General features: G+C 44.9%; 4 protein-coding genes across 10 annotated transcripts in view; 2 read left to right on the top strand and 2 right to left on the bottom strand.

Annotated features, from left to right (window-relative positions):
* Window positions 1-3993, bottom strand: part of ska3 (spindle and kinetochore associated complex subunit 3) — a 5358-nt gene extending 1365 nt beyond the window's left edge. Inside the window, exons 1-7 of one of the 2 annotated variants that reach the window (XM_040200596.2) lie at window positions 3707-3993; window positions 3534-3595; window positions 1746-1917; window positions 1215-1644; window positions 1079-1140; window positions 479-648; window positions 211-384 (exon numbers count right to left, since the gene is read on the bottom strand). In XM_040200596.2, coding sequence (XP_040056530.2) covers window positions 211-384; window positions 479-648; window positions 1079-1140; window positions 1215-1644; window positions 1746-1917; window positions 3534-3595; window positions 3707-3824 — 1188 coding nt within the window. In that variant the 5' untranslated portion in view covers window positions 3825-3993. The remainder of the gene's footprint in view (window positions 1-210; window positions 385-478; window positions 649-1078; window positions 1141-1214; window positions 1645-1745; window positions 1918-3533; window positions 3596-3706) is intronic. The other variant, XM_040200598.2, reaches the window with a different exon arrangement.
* LOC120833489 (uncharacterized) lies at window positions 3470-9867 on the top strand. The gene is made up of 5 exons (XM_040200605.2): window positions 3470-4782; window positions 4925-4987; window positions 5073-5262; window positions 6051-6254; window positions 8969-9867. The coding sequence occupies exons 2-5, from the start codon at window positions 4935-4937 to the stop codon at window positions 9722-9724; spliced, it is 1203 nt and encodes a 400-aa protein (XP_040056539.1). The 5' UTR covers window positions 3470-4782; window positions 4925-4934; the 3' UTR covers window positions 9725-9867.
* LOC120833487 (potassium/sodium hyperpolarization-activated cyclic nucleotide-gated channel 2) lies at window positions 8600-24567 on the bottom strand. 2 transcript variants are annotated; one of them, XM_040200599.2, is made up of 13 exons: window positions 24421-24567; window positions 23050-23197; window positions 21988-22075; window positions 19482-19740; window positions 18308-18494; window positions 17540-17644; window positions 16296-16433; window positions 15299-15460; window positions 14830-14923; window positions 14606-14733; window positions 13713-13859; window positions 13384-13621; window positions 8600-11576 (listed from the first exon to the last, which is right to left on the bottom strand). In XM_040200599.2, exons 4-13 carry the CDS (start codon window positions 19664-19666, stop codon window positions 11404-11406), a joined length of 1557 nt encoding a protein of 518 aa, XP_040056533.1. In that variant the 5' UTR covers window positions 19667-19740; window positions 21988-22075; window positions 23050-23197; window positions 24421-24567; the 3' UTR covers window positions 8600-11403. The 2 variants fall into 2 exon arrangements, with proteins under 2 accessions (XP_040056533.1, XP_040056535.1); XM_040200601.2 differs by lacking the exon at window positions 21988-22075.
* cox17 (cytochrome c oxidase copper chaperone COX17) lies at window positions 24553-26961 on the top strand. 5 transcript variants are annotated; one of them, XM_040200608.2, is made up of 4 exons: window positions 24553-24656; window positions 25419-25538; window positions 25629-25735; window positions 26764-26961. In XM_040200608.2, exons 2-3 carry the CDS (start codon window positions 25426-25428, stop codon window positions 25711-25713), a joined length of 198 nt encoding a protein of 65 aa, XP_040056542.2. In that variant the 5' UTR covers window positions 24553-24656; window positions 25419-25425; the 3' UTR covers window positions 25714-25735; window positions 26764-26961. The 5 variants fall into 5 exon arrangements, with proteins under 5 accessions (XP_040056542.2, XP_040056541.2, XP_077947002.1 ...); XM_040200607.2 differs by having other exon boundaries at window positions 26019-26961; XM_078090876.1 differs by having other exon boundaries at window positions 24577-24656; window positions 25352-25538; window positions 26019-26961.

Raw genomic sequence — 26961 nt, 5'->3', positions numbered from 1 at the left:
GAAAAATGGTGTATTTAAAATGTGCACCAGGCCTTGTAGCGCCCTCCTCCCCCGTATGTAAGATGTTGTGGGACAACCCAGAGACCTGTTGGAAGGTCACATCATGGTTTTATCACCCAGACAAGTAGCAAACGGCAGCTGGGCCTTTTCCGGCCCGCGGGCCTCTGCTTGAGTTCCACTAATCTGGGAGAAAAGATGCTTTCTTCTCACAGTTTGCAACGAGTTCCCCAAAGCGGACTCCAGGTTCGGCATCGCCGGCATCGGATTGTCCTCGGCGCCGGCGATAGAGACGTCCGGCACGTCGTACTCCCAGCGCCGCTTGCTACGAGGCGACGGAGGGCCACCGTCGGCTCGCGCGTCGACGGGCTCCGGCTGACGAGCGCTCTGTGGACCGCAGGAACAAAGATTAGGAGCTGGAGGTTTTTGTGCATCATCAATGCAATGCCGCCGCCCCCACACAGACTTTAAACTGGTCTACCTTTCTGGAGGCGGCCATCGGGTTCATGTACGGGGTCTCAAACACAGGGACCTCGGGGCTGGCGGGCAGGTTGCCGCTCCGGCCGGGGGGCGAGCGGGGAGCGTCGGTCCTGCTGACCTTGAACCCCGGGGTGAGAAACACGGGCGGCTCCGGAGACACCAAGTTCTGCACTGGAGACACAAAGAACCGTAACATAAAACGAGTTTAATTACATTGGCCGCGCTCATTTCTCACAGGGTGATTTGGGCGTTTTGTAGAAGGTGGAGTCATTGGCCCTCAGTGTTCTCCTCAGCTGTAATTTAGGTTTTTAGAATTTAGTCATTACAAGGAAACAATAGTGAGCACAGAAAAGTAGAGCTTTGTGCAATTGTTATTACAGCAATATATGACCTATTTAATGTATACATGTACTTGTTGTATCAGGTTTCATGAGGTATTAGTAAACAGTTCATCCGACCGGGGGTTTGTTGGGGAGATGACGAGTTGTTTAGAGAAGTCAGTGGAGCTCAGAAGAATGTTAAAAGACACCAGGGAACAAATGAAAAAGCAGATGGTGGAATAAAAAAAGATAAGGTGATTTAAATTAAAACACCAGCCTACCTTTAGTGTGCCGAGCCTCCGTCAGAGCGCTCACTGGTGCTACCGGCATCTCTAGATGTGGTCTGTTAAAGAAGTGGACCCTCATGAAGCAGCAATAACAGAACCGTCAGCAGAGATCTTGTATTATATATTCTACCTTTGGAGCTTTTCGACGTTCTTCCTTAACAGGTCCATGGTGAAGTCGTTGTTCAGACACATGGTGTGCTCGGAAAGGCCAAAGTCAGACATCTGAGGCGCCTGCAGCTCGTCGTCGTCCATCCTCAGGGCACGCTTGGGGGTCAAGGGCATGGGCGGCGGCGCGGGCGTGCTGAGCGAGGGGTGACGGAGGCTCAGCTCGGGCATGAGCGGGGCCTCGGAGCACCACTCCACCCCTGCCAGAGCTCTCTTCATCTCCACCTCGGAGAGGCCAAAGTCGGAGAGCTGAGGGGTCCGCAGTGGGTCGGCGAGGGAAGGCGGTCCCGGCGAGGGACGAGGCGACGAGGAGCGACTGCCTCCGTCCTCTTCCTGGTTTACACCCTCATTTGTGGATTCAGTCTCCATTTCAGCCGCTGCTTCATCTTCAGTCTCTGCATGGGGAGGGGTGGCGAAGTCACAATGGAAACACATCTGAGTGCACGATGTCACCACTGAAAGACCCCCACCAACAGCAGCTACAGTCACAGCTTACTGGTCGGCCTCCGGGTGTCTTGAGGAGCTTGGTAGCCGTATTTCTCCCAGTGTCCCTTCAGCGCCTGGATGTCCTTGGCGAGCCTCTGCTCCATCACTCGAGCGACTTTAATGAAGCGGTCCAGCTCGTTGTCCTGGGCTCTCTGCTGAGCAATCTGACCCTGGATCTGCCCCTGTGTGACCACCACCACTCTTCTTTTAGAATGTTAACAGGCCCACAGATTCATGGCGTGTGGGATAAAATGTGTCATAATGAATAAAAAGACACAGTTCCACACATAATGCATTAAAACTACTTTGTACACTTTATGGGGGATTTATTAGTGATGTGACGTAGACGTCGAAGCTATTTATGAAGCGCGTGTTGGTGATGTATGTGATGACGTTGGAAGCCTCGCGAACCAGCCGCACCACGTGACTGATTCAGGACGTGGTTCATGGGTCTGGACGGCTACTTCGGACTTTATTGCGCGTTTGTTTACAAACTACTCAAGCTTCTTTTTTCTATGATGGAACCAGCAGGAAAGAGGAGATTTTCTCCTGTCTGGGAACATTTTGAGCTGATCTCTCATAATAAGGTGTGCACATAGTAATATGTTATTAATAACTAGTGTAATATACTGTAAATAAATCAGACAGTGTATTCCTTGTTCTAATAGCTTTCCTCTTATTTCTGGTATTTTAAAAGGTGAAGTGTCTGTTGTGTTAAAGGGAGCTTGGATACAACAATAACAGCTCATCTATGCTGAGGCATTATAGAGCCCTGCATGAGAACAAGGAGAACAACCAAGGTGGACCAAACCCTGGACGTTTGGAGAACATAAGAACATAAAAAAGGTGTATCCTAACTTGTATAATCTTGCTGTCACTTTGTTCTCCAGCTTCATCTGCTCCCCGTGAAAGGCGTCTCTAAAGCAGGTGAAATACTCTCAAGAAAAGAAACCGCCTGAAGCCCTGTGGACAAATTGCTATTTTTAAATAAAAATGAATGAAATGTTTCACGTGTTACATGTTGTAACATAAGCACAGTCACAAACCATGAAGTCCATACGTATTTGGCCGTGGCTCAATGGGTGGAGAAAGCCACAAGGTTGACGGTTTGATCCTTGGATGCTATTTTCTTTTTTTTTTACTTTTCACATCACAACCCTCTCCCCAATGCGTTTCCACTTTCCCTTTTGACCCCGCCATTGTGTCATCAAGACAGACACCATATTAATACGTTCATAAGTTATGTATCACGCATCACAAACATCATTCATTTATCCGATTCAGTACTTCACAGCCATGGTGTCATTTCATTTATTGTCCACTTGGTGGCGCAGTAGCGCAAACGAAGCACCATGAAGCTTCGGCCCGTGTGTGACACCATTGGATGGAAAGCTTCTGTGAGGATACTTCAATGCTTCATCTTGCCTCCACTAAGATTTATTAATCATTCATTGTGAAGAAGGCGTTCACTAAAGAGCTTACACTTTATGTATAGTAAAATTAATAATATGTCAAGATGGGTTGTATAGTGTTGAGTGAGTGCTAAAGCCCTCACGCCAAACTCCCGTTAAAATCGGACAGCTTTGTGTCTCATATGAATAGGCACACTTACATTAAGTAAACGCCTTTTGTAATAATTAAAGTCGTGTGTAAACCATTTTACAAAGTGCCGTTTTTAAAAAAAAAAGGTCAGTTTGTTTCTACCAACTGGCGCAAACGTTGCGTCACAGTCTCAATGCGCCGTTTCAACACCTTTAAAAACGCCACTTTTCTAACCGGAGTTTGGCGAGCAGCGTACCTTCAGGTCCCTGACGTCACAGCTCACTTCGTGGAACGCTCGCAGGGCGCGCGCCTCGGCGTCTGAAACCGAAGACGATTAATTAGTCAAAACAGCTAAATTATTAATACGTGGTCACCGGCAGCTCAACGTCGGGGGCCCCGGTCACTCGGTGTCGTTAACGTTCGACTCACCGCCGTCTTCGTCGTTGTTGTTGCGGTTGTCAAAAGCGTGCCGGAGCTTCACGCTTTCTGACTCTAAAGTCACCGCCGTCTTTTTGAGCGCGGCGAAGAACCGGGCCGTCGGGTCCATTTCGGATAAGAGTTTAACTAAACACTGAAAAAGCAGAATGTAAACACAAGTGCTAAAATTGCTCCACCGTTTGTTTACAGATGTAAAACTAATTTCGATTTTGCCGCGTTTTGTATTCAACGGCTCCGACCGGAAGCTTCGGCATCTTCTTCTTCGTGGGTTTTAGTCTGAATAAACCGATAGGCTCGTTAGCGCCCCCTAACGCTCAGTTTAAAATTCCCACTTTATTTTACACAACCTGGTCATACATATCGTACATATTGCAGTCACATATTTATAAAATTAAAAATCATTTACGAATCATTTAAGTACGTTACATTTGTAAAAGCCAATATAGATGTCCCTTTTAAAACAAGTATCGGTGTTGTTCATTTGAAAAACGATCAGCTGGTCTCCTGTGAATTAATAATAAAGAGCCCCGGTGGCAGAAGTTTAACAGAGGTCAGATGTGACGTTCTGGCCCTTCCGTTAGACAACACCAACAGCACCGTGACACAACTACAGGAAAGTCAAATGAAAGTGAAATTGTTTACCGACAGAAAGACAGAAAACTACTATAAAACCATTAAAGAGACGCAGAACTACAAATCAATCAATCAATCAATCAATCCCCTTTCCTTGATTTTAATAAGGGGGATTGGAGGTGGGTGCTCTCTGAGTGCCCTCCTAGTTGCTTTAGTATTTAGGATTGATAGGCCATCATTAAAGGTTACATTAAAAAACACATCTGAAATACTGCAATGACAAATTTGCATTGTGAAAACAGTGAAAAAAGTATTTCTAAGTACTAAGTACACTGTAAACAGATGAAGCTGAAGCTCCTAGTAGGTATACTACTTAATTCCACGCAGTTCACTGATTATACACCCTCCACTCAAGGAGAACTCTTATCAGATCACCTGGTGGTATAAATACCGGAGAAACAGTGAAGGTCAGAACAAGAAGCGCTCTCAACAAGGTGGGTTCAGATGAAAAGCTCAAATCTGAATGGGTCAAATTTCCATTTCAAAAAACTTGGCAAAATGTTTTTTTACACCGGTCATTGAGGTGGGGTTAACTTAAGTTATTTATTCATACTCTAATGCTTTCATATTCATCAGCTGTGTAGCCATGGCGATGTTTGGGAAGGTTCTGGAGCCAGTGGGCTACATGCAGACTGTGAGGTGAGATACCACCGCTAAAAAACAAAAGGTTCTAAGTGGACCAAGATACTTCACTGTGTTAAGAACTTGCCTGCTGTCCTTCCAGGGTCGTGGTGCAGGGCATCTGCTCCTACCTGGGGGGTAGCGCGACGGCGGAGGAGAGCGAGTCGGCCCGGAAGAACCTGGACCACATCGATCAGGAGCTGGGGGCGTCGGGTCACGGCCTGCTGGACGACCAGGAGGTCCACCGGCTGGAGGACGACCTGGCCGTGGTGTACTACCAGCTGGGCACCGCGGTGAGGAGGCTGCTGCTTTTATTGTGGAGGGTCGTGTTAACAGCAGCTCTGTGAGGGGTTTTTTATTGTGAAGGTTAATTTATATATATACATATACTCTCGTGACTGGTGGAGATCCAACACGCTGCTCAGGACAGATGGTCAGCAGTGTGAGGAACTCGCTCCTTCGGACTTTTCAGGGATCACAATTTCCGTCGCTACTTTGACGCGTATATCCATCCTCAAAAAGACTCAAGAGATTTACTTGTTGCTTCTCAGGAAGTTTGGACGAGAAACAAAGGGTGAAGGAGAGGAAGCGAAGAACTCTTTTAAATCCAACGCGGCCCGGAGCTCTTGAGGCAGCGATGACCTTGAATAGGCACAAGCACACTGCCAATGGACTGAACCCATCATCCTAAGCGTGTTATGTAAATGTGGATATGCGACCGAAGCATCTGTTTAGTTCCACCATCAGTATTAACAAGCTAATGCTTTTTATTTCCTCTTTAATTATTTCTAAATGTGCAAATATCTTAAACGGGCTTTGTGCTGCAGACAGTTCATCTCTTATATTGGCAAGTATTTTAATTTGAAAAAAATAATCCTTTAGTCAGTTTAGCTGCATTAAGTAAACTGGGCTCAGTCCCGTCTGGTTTGGTGAAGATCACCACGTTCTGTGCAGGAAAGAGCAGTAACGGAAAGAAGACTCTTCCTCAGTGAGGAGACAAAATACACAACATGACCACAAAGAGACAGGAAAAAGGGAAAAAGATGTATAATAACGTGCCCCCCTCCTCGCCCGGTCTCAGGTGAGGGCCCAGTCCGACTTCACCAAGAAGGAGACGGAGGTGTTCCTGCAGTACGCGCAGGACCACCGGCTGGAGAGGCAGCTAACGGCGCTCTACAGCCGCCTGATGGGGGTGTCGGCGCTGACCGACCAGCCAACGCTGCTGGAGGAGCTCATCCTCAACCGCAAGCCCAAGCGCTGGGAGCTCCGGGAGTTCTGCGTCAAGGTGAGAGGGGGGGGGGATGGGGAGGGGTCTCTGTGTTCAACGTGTCCCCCTGCAGGGGGTCATTAAAAGTTTCATTTCACAACTGGTTATACAAGGACACACACTCCTGCAGGAAGCCTGCGATGACGCACGCAATCTGACGCACGCGCACACACATGCACGTACACACAGGGATTAAAACGCATAGTAAAAAAGGACATTTGGAGAAACGTATTGTTTTTCTAGCAGGAGAGCATCTGACGAACGAGAGGAAAACATCAGACGTCAGTTGATCAAACGTGATGAAAATAAACTAAATCCCTGAGGAACGCGTCGTAGGAGAAAAAGAGAAGCAGAGGAAAACAGCTGTACAGAATTAAAACGCAGATAGATTGTACATAAGATGGAGGTCCCGTGGGGGGGGGTCCATCTTCTTGGTTTGAGAATGAACTGAATATTTAACCGTGACCTTCTGTTGTCTTTCTCTGTGTGCTGAGTTGGCGAATTCCCCTTTTGGCTCCTGCTGCGGATCCATCTTAATGCTCCAAAGGGAGCGGCTCAGGTCTTAAAACTTCAATTTGCTTTTAACTTTTAAAGCCTGTATTTTGTGCGCCGTCGTTACATAACTGGGACTTAAGTGTCACGCGTTGGGAGCGCACGTGCATACGGTCAGAATGGAGCTTCTCTTTTATTTCATGTGTTAAATCCAGTGACCGGGTGGTCAATTTCCGTCACTCCATCTGCCCCGGTGCCCTTGAGCAATACGCACATGTGAATAAATGGACCTTAATAGATGCTGCAGAATTCACGGTTCTGCTTGTTATGTAAAATGATTATAGGACCAAGTGTCCGCAAAGAGACACAAATAAATACAAAGTGACCTCAACAAAATGGCTCAAACTAAACTCATGTAACGAGCGCAAGGATCAAAAGTGACCGCAAAGTGACACTAAACAGGCCCGGAGTCTCGCAAAAACATGTGAAGTTGTTGAATGGTTGATTCTGGGTCTTGTGACCTGGTTGAGCAAAGGACCCGCCGCCGCGTGTCTTTAACCTTGAGGACGTTATCATGAGTAAACTGAGTGATAACACAGCCCGAGAGACGCAGAAACCCACGTATGAGACGATGAAAATCAAAGTAAGCGCATTTTCAGATTCCTCTGTAACTCGCTGACCCTGGAGGACCTTGCTCAGAGCTGTGACCTGTGTTTACTGCTGGGGGGGCTGCAGTGCGTCTCACAGGGGACAAAAATGCAGAAGACAATAAAGTGTCGTAAATTACAACAATAAAGCTTGAGTTTGAGGTATAGTACCTCTAATAGAATCAAAATATCTTTAAAGATGATCTCTTAAGTGAACATATTTGGACTGAAGATATACGTATGGTAGACCTGTCAATCAGCATGTAGCCCCGCCCTAAAGCATCCCCTGAGGGAATAAATCAAGAGTCATTTCCTCATAGACGTCTATGGGAGCAGAGGAGTTGCCCCCTGCTGGTCACTACAGAGAAGTAGAGTCATTTCCTCATAGACGTCTATGGGAGCAGAGGAGTCGCCCCCTGCTGGTCACTACAGAGAAGTAGAGTCATTTCCTCATAGACGTCTATGGGAGCAGAGGAGTCGCCCCCTGCTGGTCACTACAGAGAAGTAGAGTCATTTCCTCATAGACGTCTATGGGAGCAGAGGAGTCGCCCCCTGCTGGTCACTACAGAGAAGTAGAGTCATCTCCTCATAGACGTCTATGGGAGCAGAGGAGTCGCCCCCTGCTGGTCACTACAGAGAAGTAGAGTCATTTCCTCATAGACGTCTATGGGAGCAGAGGAGTCGCCCCCTGCTGGTCACTACAGAGAAGTAGAGTCATTTCCTCATAGACGTCTATGGGAGCAGAGGAGTCGCCCCCTGCTGGTCACTACAGAGAAGTAGAGTCATCTCCTCATAGACGTCTATGGGAGCAGAGGAGTCGCCCCCTGCTGGTCACTACAGAGAAGTAGAGTCATTTCCTCATAGACGTCTATGGGAGCAGAGGAGTCGCCCCCTGCTGGTCACTACAGAGAAGTAGAGTCATCTCCTCATAGACGTCTATGGGAGCAGAGGAGTCGCCCCCTGCTGGTCACTACACAGAATGCAGCTTTAACTCACTTTGGCTTCACTCGGCAGAACTGAAGGACCAGGACCGGTTCCAGTTCTATTCCCTGGGTAGCAGTTTCTGACTCTCCAAAAAAGCTTCAAAGTAATGTGTTTTCCGAGTCTATGAGGAGTCAAATGTCACCAACTGAACCGACCTTTGACCTCGGTACTACTGCACTATACACGGCCATCATTTGGCCCGAAACCATCCGAGTCGTTTAACAGAGGGGGAGAATAGCGTAAATAAAATGTTATTTTATTAGCTGGTTGGATGCAAACACAGAACAATAACACCACAAATCACTTAACAGATGTCAATACTTTGAATACAGGAATCATCAATTAAATGTATTTGGCTTTACCCAATTTATCTGGTGCTTTAGATGCAAATAGCTATTTGCTATGGACTTATGGACTTTTAGTTCCAGGCGCTCCAAAGTTTTGGAATTAGTTGGTCAAAAAAGGCAAAGAAAAAGTTACAAAGGCCATCTTTAAATTTGAAAATCATTCATGTGGCAAAACCGACCATCTGGTTCTTCCTGCAGGCTGAAACACACGTCATGAGCTATTTCTGACCTTCGTCTTTTTCCTCCCGTTTACCCTCCACAGATTAACTTTGTGCTGGGCACCGGTCTGCTGTGCCTCTTCACGCAGGCGTCTCTGACGGGCAGGGACCAGGCCCTGCTGATGAAGACTTGGTCCGACCGCATGGGCGCCCTCTACAGGAAGATGAAGAACCAGGGGGGGCGCTGCCTGGGCTACTTCCTGGAGCAGGCGGAGGGGGATGTGCGGGAGCAGCTCCAAGAGGCCGTGCAGAACCGCTCCCCGCCCGAAGAGGCGGCGGCGAGCATCCTGAAGACCCTGGAGAGGAACTACGACTGGCTGCGCTGGGCGGTGATGCTCCACCCGGCCGTGGGACCCATGGAGGACGAGAAGGACGGGGAGGAGGAGGAGGAGGAGGAGGAGACAAAGGAAGTCGCGCCGCCGCCTCCGCAGCCACAGCAGTCTACCAATTTAATCTCCGTGGCGTCCGAGCCGCCCGTCCCCCACGTGGTGGCGTGCTACCGCGACACGCCCACGTCGCTGGACAAGAGCCGCATCCACCAGCTCATCGTGGACCTGGAGTGGAAGATCCCCAACCCGCCCCCGGAGGTGTACGCCTCCATCGAGGAAGACCCGGGCAGGGCGCGGCGCTACCTGGCCTCGCGCATGCTGAGCAAGCTGCAGGAGGGGCTGGGGTCCGGCGTGGCGGTCCACGTGGTGCCGGGCAGGATGGAGATGAAGTGCAACTTCCCCCCGGCCTCCTACTACCTCTACGAGTACAAGCACCGTCTGGCCTCGGGCACCGTGTGCGTGTTCGGATGAGACGAGGAAACAACCGGCAGTCCTCACGCAGATGTTTCCTACATCACAGCCTCGGCTTTACCTTTTTGTTTGCTTTCATGGTGGCATTAACCTGTCTTGTTTAATACTACTTCCAAATAAATGTAATTTTAGAGAAAAAGAAAGATGACGGACATGATTTTTTTTCAGCTTTCCCCTAAAGCACAGGTGTCAAACTCAAGGCCCAAAGTTTGACACCCCTGTTCTAGAGCAAAATCCCAGTATGTTATTTGGGTTTCACTTAAGCATCCACAATCTAGGCTGGAACATCTCAACAGAGGGTGAACCCCAACGAGTTTGGCGAGTGCAGCCTCACAAAGTAGAGCTAGTTATAGAACAACTTCCATGGTCTCCACCCAACAAAGCGCTTTGTGGAACTGGAGTTCAAGCAAACATCGAATCAACCCAAGTAAGCCAGTAAAGCCTCCTTAGTTTCCACTGGTCCAGGGTCAGATAGCAGTCTCAATTGTGTTTTTAAGGGACTAAGCGTGACTATGTAAACTAAATCAAGGAGCCCCCACCAGGAGAACTTGTGTACTAGAACAGGGAGACACAAGAAGTCAGATAATCGACTTGTTTTTAAACAGGTCAGATTTTAAAGTCATGCGTAAAAAACTGCGCCATGAATCGTGAATGAGGTTTGAGCCGTTTGATCTTAATCAGGAAGTGAATTCAAGGGAGGAATCCATCTGCTTTGTTCTTTAAATGACCAACATGCATGTAGCAAACAGAGGGGGGCAGGTGGGTGGGCTTGTATAAGGGAAGGGAATTCAGCGTGCAGAACTCATCAAATACAGATAATCTATATCACACATCATTTAAATTGTGTTTTTTTTGCTAAATGAAAATCATGCTGTATTGAATAAGACTAGAGATTGAGATCATAAACTCTACAATATTTACTGAGAGAATAAATCAAGTAATTTTCTCATAGACGTCTATGGGAGCAGAGGAGTCGCCCCCTGCTGGTCACTACACAGAATGCAGCGTGCAACGTGACCCGGAGGCTGTGAACCAAATGACGCTGTCCGTGGTACCGAAACAACGGATTTGTAAATATGTTTAAAATAAATGTAATATAGCAGCAGCTCACTAGTCGTGGGTACAAACTGGGTCCATCCGCCCTGTTGAAATGTATTAACTGGGGCAACCCATTAGCCGAGTGACAGCGATGCATACCACAAATAACCTGAGCAGCGAGTTATTCCACCTAAACCTTCTCTCCACTTTCACTAGCAAATAAGGCAGAGAAATGCCCCGAAACCTTCAAAAATGTGTTTGTTGTTAGAACTTTAAAGCTTGCCTTGGTTTAAATAAGTTAAGCAAACATGGTTGCGTTTCTTGCTCAGTCAAAACTACAAAAATAAAACTGGTAAGAAACCAAAATGTCCGAGACTTTCCAAGTCCGGCCCGAATCGCAGCATCCACAAGGAGGCATAGATCAAACGTTTGACCTCTTCTCTACTGTCCTGGTCTCCGTTTATTTTATGTACAGCTGACGGAATGCTCATCGCTCAGGTCGCAACCGTCTATCTCGCGCCCACGCGAGGAACCGGCCGCTGTCTCTCACGCGATCACACAAAATGTCCAGGAGACATCTGTGTCACCCTTTTTCGCCTTAGGGTGAAAAAAAAAAAAAAGAAAGGTCCAAAGCACCGGTCTTACACGAGTCCCCCCTCAGTGTCCAGCTCCACCATCGTCTCCAAGTCCTTCTTGACATCCGGGAAGCCGTCCAGCACCTCGTGGAAGTCGTCCCAGGACAGAGAGAAGCACTGGCTGTCGGTCAGCGCCTTCACCGTGGCCAGATGTTTCCCTTTGGTCAGCACGCACGTCTCTGTTGTGCACACCGGGGGGAACAACAGGAGCGCGGTTAATGAGCGAGCCGACCCTCGTGACGGGGATGAGATCAGACAATTAATCCCAAATTAAATAACTCGGCCCAGTTGTTTTCGGGAAGGCCCTCTTAGTTCTGAACGCCGCCGAGGTTCGCTGCCAACGGAGATTAGGACCCGCTCCCACTTAAAGCCGGAGAATTAAATAAATCCCCCACCAATTGGAAGCGATAGATTTTTTTCCACATTGGTTTGTCAGTGTTTTAAAAAAAATGGAATGTTTCCTGCGTATTTATGTAAACTTGTGAGCGATGTGAAAAAGCAACAAACGCTGAAAATCACACTAAATCTGACAAAAATCAAAATCCACGGGTGCCTCTCTTTCATTTCTCAGAAAATGTCAAATACATCTCATTATAAGTAATTAACATATTAAATGTCCACAAGTCCTTTAAGCTTAATTTTGTACCCACGTCTCATCAAACCACCAACCTCTCGTGATATCTCAACACGCAGATAGCTTTGAATTATCCAGATGTTGAAATGTAGCCCGCCCCCCTCCCCCCCCGCTCAAGTAAAATGAAAACAGCAAGAGATTTTCCTAGAAACATTTTCCCCGTTACTGTAGGAAATCCACACAACGAGCGCTCAGCTGTTTTCATTGGACTGTTTCTGCGAGAACTGCTGACAGCGAGCTCGAAGGATTAAAAGTCAACGATTTTTTAAATGGAGTCTGGTAGAATTTCCTCAGAAGAGACAGAAGCCAAAACCTCTGTCAACACTTCAACAAAAAATATTTTTACCTGACTATAACCCGAAAAAATAGTTGATTATAGAAACACTATTTATGAAAGAAAGATGTTACTGTGTATTTTATTTGCTTTGAGTTGCCATTCCATTCACCTCCATTGTATTATAGAAGAAAAAGATATGTGGATATAAAGTGGATACAAAAGAACAAAACTAAAGTCCTTTAAAAAAGCACATTATTAGTATTATATAATCCTGAACATACCAGTCGACATATATTTGAAAGTACAACACTCAATGTGATACTGCTCAATAAAAGGTTTCCTAATTCATAATGTACATAAAGGTCTTTAACAAACGCAACGGGGGCTCAGAATGTTTTAACTTTCCATACATTAGATTCATTGCGCAAAACTTAAACAGCATTGTTGTGCACTGATTGTGCTTTTGCTTCAGGTTAAACAGATGTTACTGAGACGGCTTCCTGAGTTAAAGGGATAGTGGTGATGTTTTTCAGTGTGGTTGTTCTCCACTGTCAGTATTCTACTACAGTGGAAGTCGACAGAAGAACAAGCGCAGGAGAAAGTGACCAGTGATCTGCTGTGGACATATTTTTGAACTTAAAACAGTATTAATCAGTAAAGTGAAGAACCTGAAAGAGCCTTTCTGATGGGAACTGAAGCAGTTTTCTCCGACGTCTTTAAACGCACCAGACTCCATTCACAAAAAGTGAAAGAACACCATCATCTGCTTGTTTGTGTTATCGTGGGACTCGTATTGACACCAGGGTCACACAATAACACAAAATGACTAACAGATGGAGGCAGCAGTACATCAGCATCCCCTCTGTCTCCTTTCAGAGGTAAAATTACTGTTTTACCAAAGCAGTCCTGTTGGATAGTATAAATATGTTGTGCACTTAAACTTATCTAGAGGCATTAACATAAGATCGGGTTGAAACTTTGTATAAAAAAGGGAAAAAGACACCCAGGCACCCTGTGGGTTCTCTAAAATGTCTCAATCCAGATGCTCCTCGATCCGCCTCGGGATCCAACTCACCCCCGAAGAAGTCTCCGTCACACAGCTCCCTCTCGTAGGAGTCGGCCTCCATCAGCACCTGGCCGTGGTCAATGAAGAACATGCGGTCGCCGGGGACGTTCTGTCGGACGATGGCGTCCCCCTCCAGGAAAACCTCGTACTCCAGCTTGAAGAGGACGGCGTTGATGAAGTTCTCGTCTCTTGTCTGAAACATCGGCACTTTCCTCAGCAGCCGGCTGCACATCACCATCAGGATTTGCTGGAGGCCGGATGGAAATATATATGAATGTTATGCAAACAATTCATGAAGGGAAACCACCAGAGCACCCGGATCGAGGTCCGAGCTGTACCTCTTTGAGCGCGGAGGACACCGTCTCCATGACGTCCTTCTCTTGGAACCACTTCCCCCCGTAGCGCGCCTGGTAGTAGTTGGTGATGCGAAGCTGCAGCTCCGGCGGGAGCTTCATGAAGGTCATGTAGTGCTCCAGACGGCTCATCTGTGGGAGGTCAGAGGTCACAGACGTACATGACACACGGCATTACAGCGCTGGAATCAACTCAAGCTGCGAGTCTACACACGCGTCTGTGACGCGGTTTAAAACTGTCATGAGAGGTTCTTGTTTACATCTTTGCAGCTGCAGCTTTGAGTTTGTTGTTTGCAGTTAAAACACTAAACACTGCAATGATTTTATGTCTCTGTATTATTTATATATATATATATATCTTTAGGCTCGTACGTGATACAGGTGCATTCAATTACACTTAATGGCATTTTGATCTGTCAGAAATCACCTTTTAGAATCAGTGTTGGTTTTTATCCTTAAAATTAAGGGTTAAAACTAAAATCATCAGTTAGAAAACTTCACTTTCGATGATTATTTTCGTACATTTGTGTGGCCTATCATTGTAGAGCACTTGTGATGAAAGTGTCATGTTTAAGTAGCATAACATACAAAACAGGAAAATAACAACAAGCTACAACACACAACAGCTGGAAAACAAAAGAAGGGAATGTTTTTAGCATCTCCATTCATTGTGATCCCATTTTTTGGACACAATTTTGAATAAATATGCAGCAGGGCAATAAACAAACAAGCCATAATGTATAATAGTGAGATACTGAATAAACAAAAAATATCACAAGAGTAATTCTCTCCCTCTCCCTGTCGACATGAGAGCAACACAAACATGGTAGAGTGATCCTTAATCCTGTCTTCTTATTTCTTAATTCTTATTCTCCTACCTTGCTCTTGTACTCCTTAGCGGCCGGGTCGGTGTTGGCGATCATGGTGGTGGCGTTGGCCACGAGGACGGTGTACATCAGACAGCCGGACACCATGCTGACCATGACGATCCACATTTCCACGTAATCTGGAGGACAAGACACCGACGCCAGTGTGAAAGGGTGGAGAGGGTGACACCTGTGCTTATTATGGGGGCGGACAAAGAAAAATCAACAATCCTCACTTGTTGGCGCGTCCATGGATCCATACGAGAGGGCGATCATCTGGGACAGGGCTCGGAAAACTCCCCAGGAGTACTTCACGCTCACCGTTGCATTCTGGAAAAAAGAAAATACACAATTAATGAGACGTACTGTGGATCTGGGGCTGAAAACGGCAACAAATATTCACATGGATTTCAACTACAGAATGTTTTATGAATGTTTGAATTACCACAAAATGTTCAAATATCCCTTGAGCCATTTGAGCAACTGCTCAAATCACTTAGGAAGTTAATGACTCATTTTCAACATTTACAAAACCTCGTTGACAACCCGCGACGGTAAAAGCATTCAGTGAAAGGACTCATTGTCCTGTGACATGTCCTCGGATTAAGAGTACAACATGTACCTCTGAGGTGTAGTGCAGTAGAAGTAGAAAGCTACACAAAATGGAAACGCTTTATACTTCCATCAAAGATGAATCCGTCTCACCATCAGGTTCTCCTTTCGGACCCAGCAGTCGGTGGGAAACTCCTCCAGCATGGGCACAAAGTACTGGATGCAGCCGTTCCAGTGGCACAGCAGAAAGATCATCATGAAGAGAGACAGGATGCGGAAGAAGAGGCGGACCACCTCCAGGTTGGCATTGGACACCTGGAAGAGAACACGTGGAGACATGAACTTCCCCCCTGCAGGACTGATAAAAGGTTTACCTTATCGCAGGATCAGATACAGGGACGGGGGCCACGTGATCTCACTCGAAAAGATGAAGGTGTATGAAGTAATAAGTTACAGTAACTCTATCACTAATCTCCCACTGGAAAAACAAGAACGACAACAAATGTAACAAACCACATTAAATATTATAAACATGCAGGTGAATTAAAAGTGCGAGCAGTTGAAATGACAGAAATTATTTATTCAGCGTCTTTGGCCAGGTTGCCGTCGTAAACGAGAACTGACTCAACTCAAACTCAAACTCAAACCTGGTTAAAGAAAATTCAATCCCCTGTGAAGAGTTTTGAGGCGTCAAACAAGATCCCAATTTTAGGACCAAAAGAAAGACCGAACCGAGGAAGAGAAGACGAAGCGCTCTGATGCAAAAGGGGGCGAACCAGAACCTGGGAGACCAAACGAGACCAAACGAGACCAAACGAGACCAAACGAGACCTGGCACCGACGTGAGACGGGCGAGCGAGCCGAGATTATCTGAGCGTGGGGAGGATCAAAAGTCGCTGTGGCCTTTTGGGGATTAGTACAGTAAACAGATTAACGCGTGCAAAAAACAAACAAAAACCACCTCTTAACAAAGCCAGACTGTTCCGCCGCTGCAACTGAAAAACATTTTATTCCCTGCAGCCGGCGTGCGGTTACACACGTACATCATGCCACATCAAGGCTTAGTTCCAACATACGCTGAGTTTTGCTTATGGTTTGTTGAAGTAGCCGCAGCTAGAGGACAGACAAAAAGAGGGGAAGTTGAACTCACTTTCTCCACCTCGTTGAAGAACCTGACGAGTCGGGACACCCGAGCCAAGCGGATCAAGCTGAGGATCCGCACGAACATCAGGATCCGCATCATCTTGTTGGTCTTGGAGGGGTTGTCGTCGTTGCTGTAATGCAAGTCCTACAAATACAGATGTTTTTATTAATGTGTTGCTATTGTTTATATTATTACTCCATATGTCGTACCTATATTACTCCCTTACCTTAATGTTCCCTTAATGGTTTTATTTTAATTATCCCCTAAATACATATGAATATTACTTGTGGTTGGATACCAAACTGCATTTTGCAGAATTTATCCTAGACAGTGACGTTGAATCTGAGCGTTACATAACTTCCTAATTTATAAATCATGATGAACAAACAAAGTAAAACAAAATGCATAATCATCATAACGCAGCACACTTCTCTCTCCACAGCTTGTTCATCATCTAGTGAAAATCTCCTGCTACTCAAAGTATGACTAGTAGTCATAAGAATTAAATGATCATTATAAAAACACAAAACCAAAATCACAGTTCCATAAGATACACTTGAGAAAACAAGCTATGACGCGTTTTAAATGTGTATGTGTATATATATACATATACCTGTATAATTTATGAACCTGTTATTCAGTTATTATATTATTAATTCAAACAACTAATAACTAAAGACAGAGTGCAGAACTGTTTGTGAATACAGTGATATAAAACACTTAAATCGAGGGAAATAATACAAACTAACTATACTGCTGCGAGCGAAGGATTAACATTTAATCCAGTTCCCTCTGCAACATATAATTAAATGTTTATATAATCTACCTGGATTATAATTCATTACCCTGCCAGTATCTCAAATCTAAAGAAACACAGATTAATGCACCACGTTTTCAATTATTTGTTCATAGTTGGTTCATTTTTTATGGACTGACAAACCCTGTCGCAGCTTCATTTTCTGTCGTTATGATGAGGTCAAAATGTTCTATTATTGGGTACGAGACCGCAATCCCAGTTTTATGACATTAATACATTGAGGAAAATAACACCAAACAAAGCCATTACTGAGGGGAAAATTAATCATTTTATTATTTTCTGAAAAATAATTATTAAATATAATGAACCCAGACTGCAATCAATTAAGTATTTAATTAATTAATGCAGACGTGTCCTACCGTGAACAACGTGCATGATTGTTTGTGTGAGGATGCAAAGCGCGGCGGCGGCACATTTCTCTGCTCGTTATTACCGCAAACAGCAGGATGTAACCGATGGGGAAGGCGGCGATGACGTCGGGTATGAACCACGTCCTCAGGTAGCTGACTCGGATCCGCTTGATGTCCAGAATAGCTTCCTGCGAAGGAGAGCGGACCAGGATGTATAATTAACCGCGCTCAACCTCAACCTAAAACTCCGAAATTGGGAGGGAGACGAAGATCAAGATCATGCAGGAAATAATACTCAAGATGACTCTAAAGATACAATGTGTAACACACGTTTTCACTGTCCTCCAATGTCATGCTGCTAAGCAATACTTTTTTACTTTATTTCATTCTAGTTTCTATTCTGCACTGGTGAGGCTATATTTTTACTATTGTATCTATTGTTTTGTCTTATTGCTATTTTTTGTTTTTCCACACTTAAAAATGTTTTCTATTAATTCCTTGGGGATGAATAAAGTTCTATTTCATCTCATGGATTTACAGCTTGTAGCAGACTACACAGCAAACACACACTACAGGATAGAGGTCACAAGGTACGAACGGGCATGACAGTCAATTGGAAACGTTATACTTCTCATCTACGCCACACATCATAATCCCTGTTATAGAATCAAACAGCATGTGCCAGTTTGGCCAATATCCTGCAGCCGAAGAGGAGAGCGTCGGAGGGGTGGAGGGCGGAGGGGGGGTTTGTTAATCTAGCCCTTCGTGTATCGAGTAGATTACAGATGAGGACAGAGATGGAATTGTACGTGGGATTACCTTCTCCCGAAATAGAGCGGAGCCCCTCTCACCTCGCTGTCCTCGGTTATGATACCCATGCGGAAGTTCAGGGCCACGTCGATCAGGAACAGCGTGTCAGAAAACACGTTGAACCCCTCCCAGGCCAGCCCGCTGTTCCCGTCCAGGAAGGCGATCTCCATTGGGATCCCGATGAGGTTGAGGAACGTGATGGCCATCATGCACATGATGTAGTAACTCCTGCGGGAGAGGAAAGCAGACGGATGAAATATGTGTGTGTGTGTGTGTGTGTGTGTGACACTGCAGGGGAGATTAGGAACTGGTGTTTGGTCTTTGGATTGTGGCGGGAAAGACGGAGCTCGTTAAGACAGTCGCGCTGCAGGCAGAGCTGATTTATGCGCACTGAATATTGTGACAAGGTAACCGCAGGTCTCCTCAGCCGGGCTGGAATGACTCTGCTCTCTGATCCCCGAGGGTTTCATCCCCTCTCTGTTTTCACTCGCTCCGATCACCTTACAAGCTAATAATAACAATACCGCATCAATAATGCAAAACCAGATGCCTTAAGAAGATTGGATCCATTGTTTTTTTCCTTTTTAATCCTCCTGTTTCATCTTAAATGATGGCTCAGTTTTTCATTGTCCTTTACCGATTATCAGCTATTAATTGTCCTTTCAGCTTGTTCATATTTAGGGTTTACTTCGTAGTCTCGTATTTTATACAAATTACACTGGGTCCCTTTTTTCAGTTTTTTACATTTGCAAAAGGGCAACGAACCATAATCAGAATTAACTGATGACTATAGCTAATTATTGTTCATGCAACAAGCACGTTGTACGGAGTGGGGCTGCAACTCGCTGAGGATTTATCGATTAAAAGACATCGCAAAACCTAAAAATATTCACCAAACTGTGAAGAAGTAACCGCAACTCTCTCAAATTGAGAAGCTGGAACTAACAAATGTTTAGTTTTTTTTGGATCAGTTGTAATAATAGTTGCAGGTGATTGTTTCTATCGACAAGACTAATCAATTACTCCGCTAACCTTTTAGGCTCTAATCTGCATTAACAAAACAAGATAATCTTCTTATTTCCCGGAGCAAAACAAAGCAAAGACAGACAGGTAGAAACTCGCGGAAACCGCTGAACTTTTAAAGAGACGGTGAGACTAAAAGTGGCGTTGGTGTCCCCACAGGACTGACCTGAATCTATCAGATTTATTAAATACCTCATGAGGCTGAACGGATGGATGACAAAGACTCCGCTCTGCAGCTGCCGCCTGCACTCCTGCTCCACGGCCATCTCGCTGCCGTACACGTACAGCGACTGCCGGTTCAGCTGCGGGAGAAGCAGGGCTCGCCATCCACAAGTGGCCGTGGTGCATCTGGCGGCGGGACCTTTTACTTTCTCCATGACCCGACTTCGGTCGCCCCTCCGATCAGCCGAACGCGCAGGCCATCCTCCCCCGGCTGCTGCTGCTGCAGCTGCTGCTGAGGACAAGTGGAGTCTGAGGATGCCGGTGCTGACCTTCCCTCTTGGTCACAAGGTAATTTTCCATCAAGGACTCCAAAACCTCAGGGCTTATTGGAGCTGCGTGGAGCGAAGCAAGTGGATACGCGCCTGCTCGCTCGCCCGCTCGCTGGCTCCCTCTCCTGCTCCCTCCCTCCCTTCCTGTGCTCCTGCCCCCACACCGCCTCTCCGCTCCTTTTCTTTTGCTCCCCAGCTCATCAACTATTCAGTATCTGTGTCTCATCCCCACATGAATCAAGCCATGTCAAGAGGGTAAGGTCCAGCTCACATTAATACCGAAGACAACGGCTTGCGTGCGTGCGGGCATCGCGGTTATCGTCACGCCAACTCGACATCTGGCAGCGAGTGCAGGGACGAGTGCAGGGACGAGTTCGGGACGGGCCATCTCTGGCAGCCGGGGGGTGTAATGAAACACGGTGCCGTGCTACCGGACGCTGCTGCACATGTGCTCGCAGCTCTGAGTCAGCTCCTCCGTGTTGTTAATTTGCACGATTCACAAAATGTAACAAAAAGACCAAACGGAAGCTGCAATGGGATTGCTGCAACGCTTGGGACGTCAAAAAAAAATGTAAATCCCAGAACGAATGTGGCAGCACGGAAGGATTAACTGAGGGGTCATGGCGGTGGCAGCTTAGTGCATGAGATGTGTCTAATAATGTGAGGAATACTGAGATTATTTTTGTTTTAATCAAGCATATTTCTGCTGGTTAGTGGAGACATAAAAACACTAGAAGCGGGTATGAAAATAGACCCCACGTATACATGGCATAGCTGCAGTCGTATGGTTTTCAGAAGTATGTCTTCCAAAACAGGATAAAGCTGCTTGGAAAATAGTTCGAGGTCAAAACTATCATCTACCACAGAATGAATATTTTCCTTTCTTCCTCGAAAAATATGACCACCAAGCATTTTGTTTTCACATTTACAGTTGCCCACTCACCGCGCACGGCGGTTTTACTGCCCCCCCCCCCCCCCCCCCGTCAGTCGGACATCTGTTTATAGAGATTTATTTGGTTAATACGTTGTGGTTCAAGGAAACGTCACGCTATACTTCCTTCTTGACTTGTGTCATTACTCACACGACGTAAGTCACTTTAACAGTGTGAACCGACACTGAAAACCAGCCCATTGGGTTGTGTGTTGGTATGTGACGTACATGTGAGTTCTCTGTTCCTCCGGTCCTGCCGAGTGCAGCAGATGCTTCCCTCGCATTCTCTCTAATATCCACCAGGGGGAGACTCCTCTGGTTGTAAGGAAGTTAATGAGAAAATGACTCTCTCTTGATGTATTCCATCATTAAACATAGTAAAAATGTATGGTCTCGGTCTATAGTTTCAAGTCTTCTTCAATACAGCATGATGTTCATTTAGTAAATGATTGTTGTTACAAGATGCGCCATTAACGTCAAGCTAATGGGGACGTCACGATGACGACTCCCCCTCTATATACAGTCTATAGCTCCAATATACGACAGTAAATTGGAATATACTTTACATTACTGAATACTTGTTTGCTGTAGGGCTGCACGGTGTGGCCAAAAATCCATATTACGGTATTTGGAAAGATTCTGATGGTATCCCGGTATGTGACGTATTGCTTTCTCGAGTAAACACCTTAATTCATTGACTCCGAAAAGAACCGCCGCCTACCCAAACAGCTGTTTGCCGCTCTCTGGCTAACTCGCTCGGAACTGGCCGGCGAGTTAGCTTAATGGCTCGTTAGCTTGCTAGTGAGAGGCTCGACAGACTTTGCAATAAATCGTTTTCTGATCTAACGTAACTTTCGGCGGATTTTCCAAAACCAAAAACAGACTCCTCTCTTGGGCCCAAGTTGTGTTGGTGCATCTCTGGTCTCTCGTTGTTCCACCTGTATCGCTCTTTTGCATGTTTATGTGTCACAAGCTGTTGTGTCGTGGTGTTAAAGAGATTGTTGTGGGTTATTCGTAGTCGTTATAAAGTTATAACCACGACTCAATCTCAACACATGTAAGACAAGGAGCTCCGTTCGCTGGGCGCGCCGCGATGACGTGTAGAAATAAATAAAAAATAAATTCTGCTGCCTGCCGAACGTCAGTTGGCGGCGTAACAGTACGTGAGAGATACCGTACGGAGGTCTTATACCGGTGTACCGTTTGAACCGCTATACTGCTGAGCCCTAATTTGCTGCAGAGGAACTACTGTTAAAGAAAGACAAAGTGTGCTTACACTTCTTCTTCTTTCCCAGAGCCTGCTGAAAACAGGAAGATTAGAAGGACTTATCCCTTACACCTCTCCTCCTTCAGGGGGCAGATTTCTAAAGGAAACACCAAATCAAAGGCATCCGTCAGATAGGTTCATCTCAAGGGCATTTCAATATCACTCGCATCTGTGCCACATAATATGGACTCTGTGGAGAACACAGCTAAAGGCTGCAGGAAAGCACATTTTCAAATGGAGGAGCACGTCTAACACACGAAGCAAAGTGAATAATATGCTTACTTGCTCATTTATCTAGCACACAGCTGGCCCTCCAACCAGAGTAAGTGACTCGTGCTTCTGCTTACGCACTGCTTAGCTGTGCTGACGTACAGTGGAGCCAGCAGACATATGAAAACACAGGTCTCCCGTATTGGAGGACAGAAAATAAACATTTTTCATATCACGAAACACCCCGGCCACTGGAGTGAACATTCTTCCCACCAGCGGCTTTACTTCACAGCACATAATTTAATATCTGCCGAGGTGGGTGAGAGGGTAGAAAAGAGCAATATTCTGCTGGCTGATGCACATTTAGACTAACATCAGTCTTTATTTTTTATGATCTGTGCAAAGTGCAATCAATTGGACTTATAGATGTTTATAGATTTTACAGAAAGAGACAACACTGAAGTGCGGAAATAATGATGTGTTTAAAAGCATTTTCTTCTTGAATGTGAGGGCTTTTGCCTTTCTCAATTTAAAGGAATTTTGTTGGAATTGTTTGTTTGAGAGAAATTGAAATAGTGAAAATAATATGTAATAAACAGTGATTAGGTTGCAGCCCTATCGCATTGATTGTATCATCCTAGTGTATTGATCTGTCTAGTACAAAGTGGAAAATTTACACAAATGGAAAACTTCACTGTGATATAAAAAACCTTTCCAAGGCTAAATATAAGTGGAAGCTAAAATATCAATAGCTTTGTGCTTTTGTCGTTACACAAGAAATAGTACTTATCAACCAACTAAGACATTGAAGTTAAAACACAGTTAAAAATGAGTTGAACAAGACAGTGTTCTTCAACTCACGTCCAAAGTCGTCGCAGTGCCGGCCTCCTCCATTATGAGCTGATTGTGACGATGATGTCACTGCGCAGCACAAAATCCCCACTTTGATTGCCTTGGGGAAGATAATAGTGCTGACGAGGCCGATGTCCTGAATGTTAAATCACACTTGCTGCAAGAGAATTGGACAAAGAGGTTTGACAGATGTTTGATCATAGATAGATAGATAGATTGATACTTTATTGATCCCTCAAGAGGGAAATTTTGGTATCACAGCAGCATTTACAGGGAAGAAAATAGAATAAAAAGATTCACATTATATACAATATAATAAGATACAAATATTAAATTAAATTAAGAATCATGCACTAGTTTGTGGCATCTCTCCGCTCATCTGGCAGATTAAGACAGGTTTAGCTGAATATTTATATTACGAGACATGAATAATGGTGCAGTAGCAGAAGCTTCGTCATTTTTTCGAGGCAGAACAATTAATTTTCATCGTATTGTATCTTATGAGTGAGAGCATCTGAATAAATGCATCAGAAACATTTAGGACGGGATATTTTTTGTTTTGTTTTTAGTCCATAAAAGGCAAGTTGAGGCATCAACACCTTTTTTAATTGCGTCACCTATCAAATAATAATTATGTATATATGTATATATATATATATAAATAATAATGAGCAGTAAAGTTTGTTAAAATTAGTAAAATGCTTGCCACTCATATTTTCAACTCTAAGAAAAAAAATAATTTCAGTACAGTCAGTCTGTTTTTATATTTTGATGACCAACTTTACAATTGGCAAATATAAATCTGAACAACATTGTGTCTTCCTATGGAAATTAAGTGTCTCTTGGGGCAACTAACTCATAAGTAAGGTAATACTCGAAGTATAACGTTATATGTTGTATTTGATAAGGCATTTTATTTGATTCCTTCATAAATTGTGTCTTTTAAATATTATTTTGTCTTATTTGTTTAACTTTACGTTTGTGTTTATCCCTGGTAGCGCGCATAATAATAATAAAATTGCTGATACCTTGTTTATTTTTAATCATATTACCACCACACATTTTCAATTCAAGGTTTTTGCTAGCTGGATTTTGTTTAACCAATATAATGATAAATAACTTTGAAGTAAGCTAACACTAATATTAATGTTGCCAATTTGAAAATGTAAATTCCAGAGCTGTCAATAGATTTTGATTTAAGAGTTTGACGCATAAAAACGTGCTAATGTCAGTAAGCTAACCTAGTTGAGCTATGCTAGTTGAGCTAACCAATCCAGTTTTAGCTTAGTGGGCATTGAGTTGTTCAAGGTCAAAAACAAAATGCTCGATAGAAACACACAATTTCCTAAGAAATACAAAACAGACATTTAATAAACTTACTGTACACGCATGGGTGCTCTAGTCTCATTTTTTCCGAGCAGTTCGACATGTCTCTTGTTCCTAGTCTGGGTGGTTTCCCGCCAATGACAGTAAACACTCCATTTCCCAGAATCCTCCGCTGCCTCTCGTAGGCACATGAATTTGCATAAAGCCTGAACACGTGAGCCCCTCTCCATCCGTGTTGGTTTACTTGTGAAGGTGAAGCCACTCTTACCTTGCCGCTGGCCTCAACTCAAGTAAGTTACATAACGTAGATCACCCGCTGCGTTTGCCAGCCGGTGTTTTAACTTGTAAACCACGCGTTCTGTTTGACTAATTCAACTTCTATGACATTGATAACTAGCGTTTGCGTTCGCCGTCGTTAGCTAACTTTATGCTAGCTGACGTGCGTATTACGCAATTGTTAGCTAACGCTAGCAGAAGCACAACACACCGACGCGCATGGGGCTTCTGTCCCCCGTCTCTCACTTCCTAACGTGAACCGCTCGATGAATTGGAAGTGTGAGGGTCTGCATGCCGCGTGAGAGTGAGTTTGTCCCGTCATTGAAGACAACGTTACGTTAGTCCGGCCCCCTTCCGCGTTGTGTAACGTTATAATATATGCGAGCTGACCCAGAACGCAAAAAACTCTCCTCAAATCATCTGCAACTGCAAGATCAGTTTGAGATGTGGACATTGTAACTTGTTTAATCACTTTGAACTCAAGTGAATCTTAATTCAATTCAATATTCTCACGAATGTTGGAATAATTGCTTTGCGGAACATTCAGTCGTCCCGGCTGAGTGTCTCACTGTCTTTTTGTGATTTCACCGGCTGTGAAACTGAGCCTCCATCACTTTCGATAAATTATGAAATTGATAATAGTTGCAGCCGTAATTAAGAAGACGAAAACTACTCACCTTTGAGAAGCCTGACTTTGCGATCCCCTCAGACACGAGTCCACTTTGATTCGGGAAACTTGAGGTGAATTTGTTTCTCATGAAGCCCGTTTCGATCAGTCTGAAGATGTCGACCGTGTCTGCTGCCTGCAAGGAGCCTGCTGCTGACGCCACCCAGCAGAAGAAGCCGCTCAAACCATGCTGTGCATGTCCCGAGACCAAGAAAGTCCGGGATGCTTGGTAAGTAACCGTTCAGAGACGACCTCTTTATTTTACCTCAAAGGGAAAATATTTCTTGAGGCATCATGCTTGTTTTTTTTTGTCCTCCAGCATCATTGAGAAGGGCGAGGAAAGCTGCGCGGTCCTGATCGAGGCGCACAAAGACTGCATGCGGGCGCTCGGGTTCAAGATCTAACATCGGCCTTTCTGTGTGTTTGGTAAGTATTGACTTGTTTGTTTTTTCCCCAACAGCTTGTTTGCAAGTATAATTTCATGTGCTGGGTCATTTGCAACCCTGAGGGATCACTGGAGCTACCACCTTAAACGGTGCACAGCGTTTTAATGACGTGACGTCAAATTAAGAGTGGTGCAGAACTAGATCATACAGAATGACTTTTTTTAAAGTAACTTTCATGACATTGAAATATTCGCAGCAGTAAGAACAACGCAAATAAAGAACGGTCGCCTTCAATAACCTCCTTTTTTATGTTTGGATACTAGTGATTTCCTGGAGGCAGCCTTCTAACCAGTAATCCAACCTTCATTTTGTGTCGAACTGGGCAGTGGAAGTCTGATCATGCGGAATGCCCATTAGGAAGAAATCCTGCCCATTCCATGTCTTGACTATTGAATCTGGTCTTTACAAAATGAAAGCTAGGGATGGAACCAGAAGCTCCCGTTTGCTTTCCTCTATGGGTGACGCACAGCTGCCTAATTCGTCCTGACTACTAAAGGCCGGCCTGTATCGACTCCCCCTGGTGTGTGAAAGAGAATCCGCCCTTTACTGAGCCCTCCACACGCCAAAGTTAATCAATTTAACCTTAAATATTCACAGTAATGAAGTCATTTGTAATTCCCCATTTAGTTTTATTACCTCATTTTCCTCTTGCTGGGTCAAATGCATCTCTTGGCTATTGCTGATTGGATCTCGTTCAGCAGCGGACCAGGACACCATGTAATGAGGTGGGGGTGGAGGGTAGCTAGCGGTTAACGGGCCTGCGTGACTACGCATGCAACGTATCTGTGCACATTTCAGCGGCTCCACTGGCCGCTTGGCATCGCCTGAATGTTCACTAGTGCTCGTAAAAAGCAGAAATCTTTAGGCCGTACGTGGGAAAGTATTTTTAGGTACCTCTGTAAATCAACATGTTCCATTTGATCTTTGCTCTGTTTTATTAATTGGCACACGGTCTCCTGGGTTTATGCTTTTTTTTTTTATAATTATGTTTTTTATTCTCTCCTGCAGTGTGTTGCTTTGCAAGATGTCCCTCCCGGTGATCCCTTCTCCTCCCTCCCTCTTATTTATACCGCGGCCAGCAGGGAAATGTTACGATGCTCTGATGGGATGACTGTCCTTTTCTGTGAAATTGTTTTTTAAAAGTTTGCAGAATTTTGAGAAATGTGTGAATATCATGTTTTGTTGAATAAAAGTCTTATGCAATAA

Source organism: Gasterosteus aculeatus, chromosome 16 (assembly GCF_964276395.1).
Source record: "Gasterosteus aculeatus chromosome 16, fGasAcu3.hap1.1, whole genome shotgun sequence".
Classification (NCBI taxonomy): Eukaryota; Metazoa; Chordata; class Actinopteri; order Perciformes; family Gasterosteidae; genus Gasterosteus; species Gasterosteus aculeatus.
The sequence above is the reverse complement of the archived record's forward strand: the minus strand, read 5'-3'. Positions and strand labels throughout refer to the sequence as shown.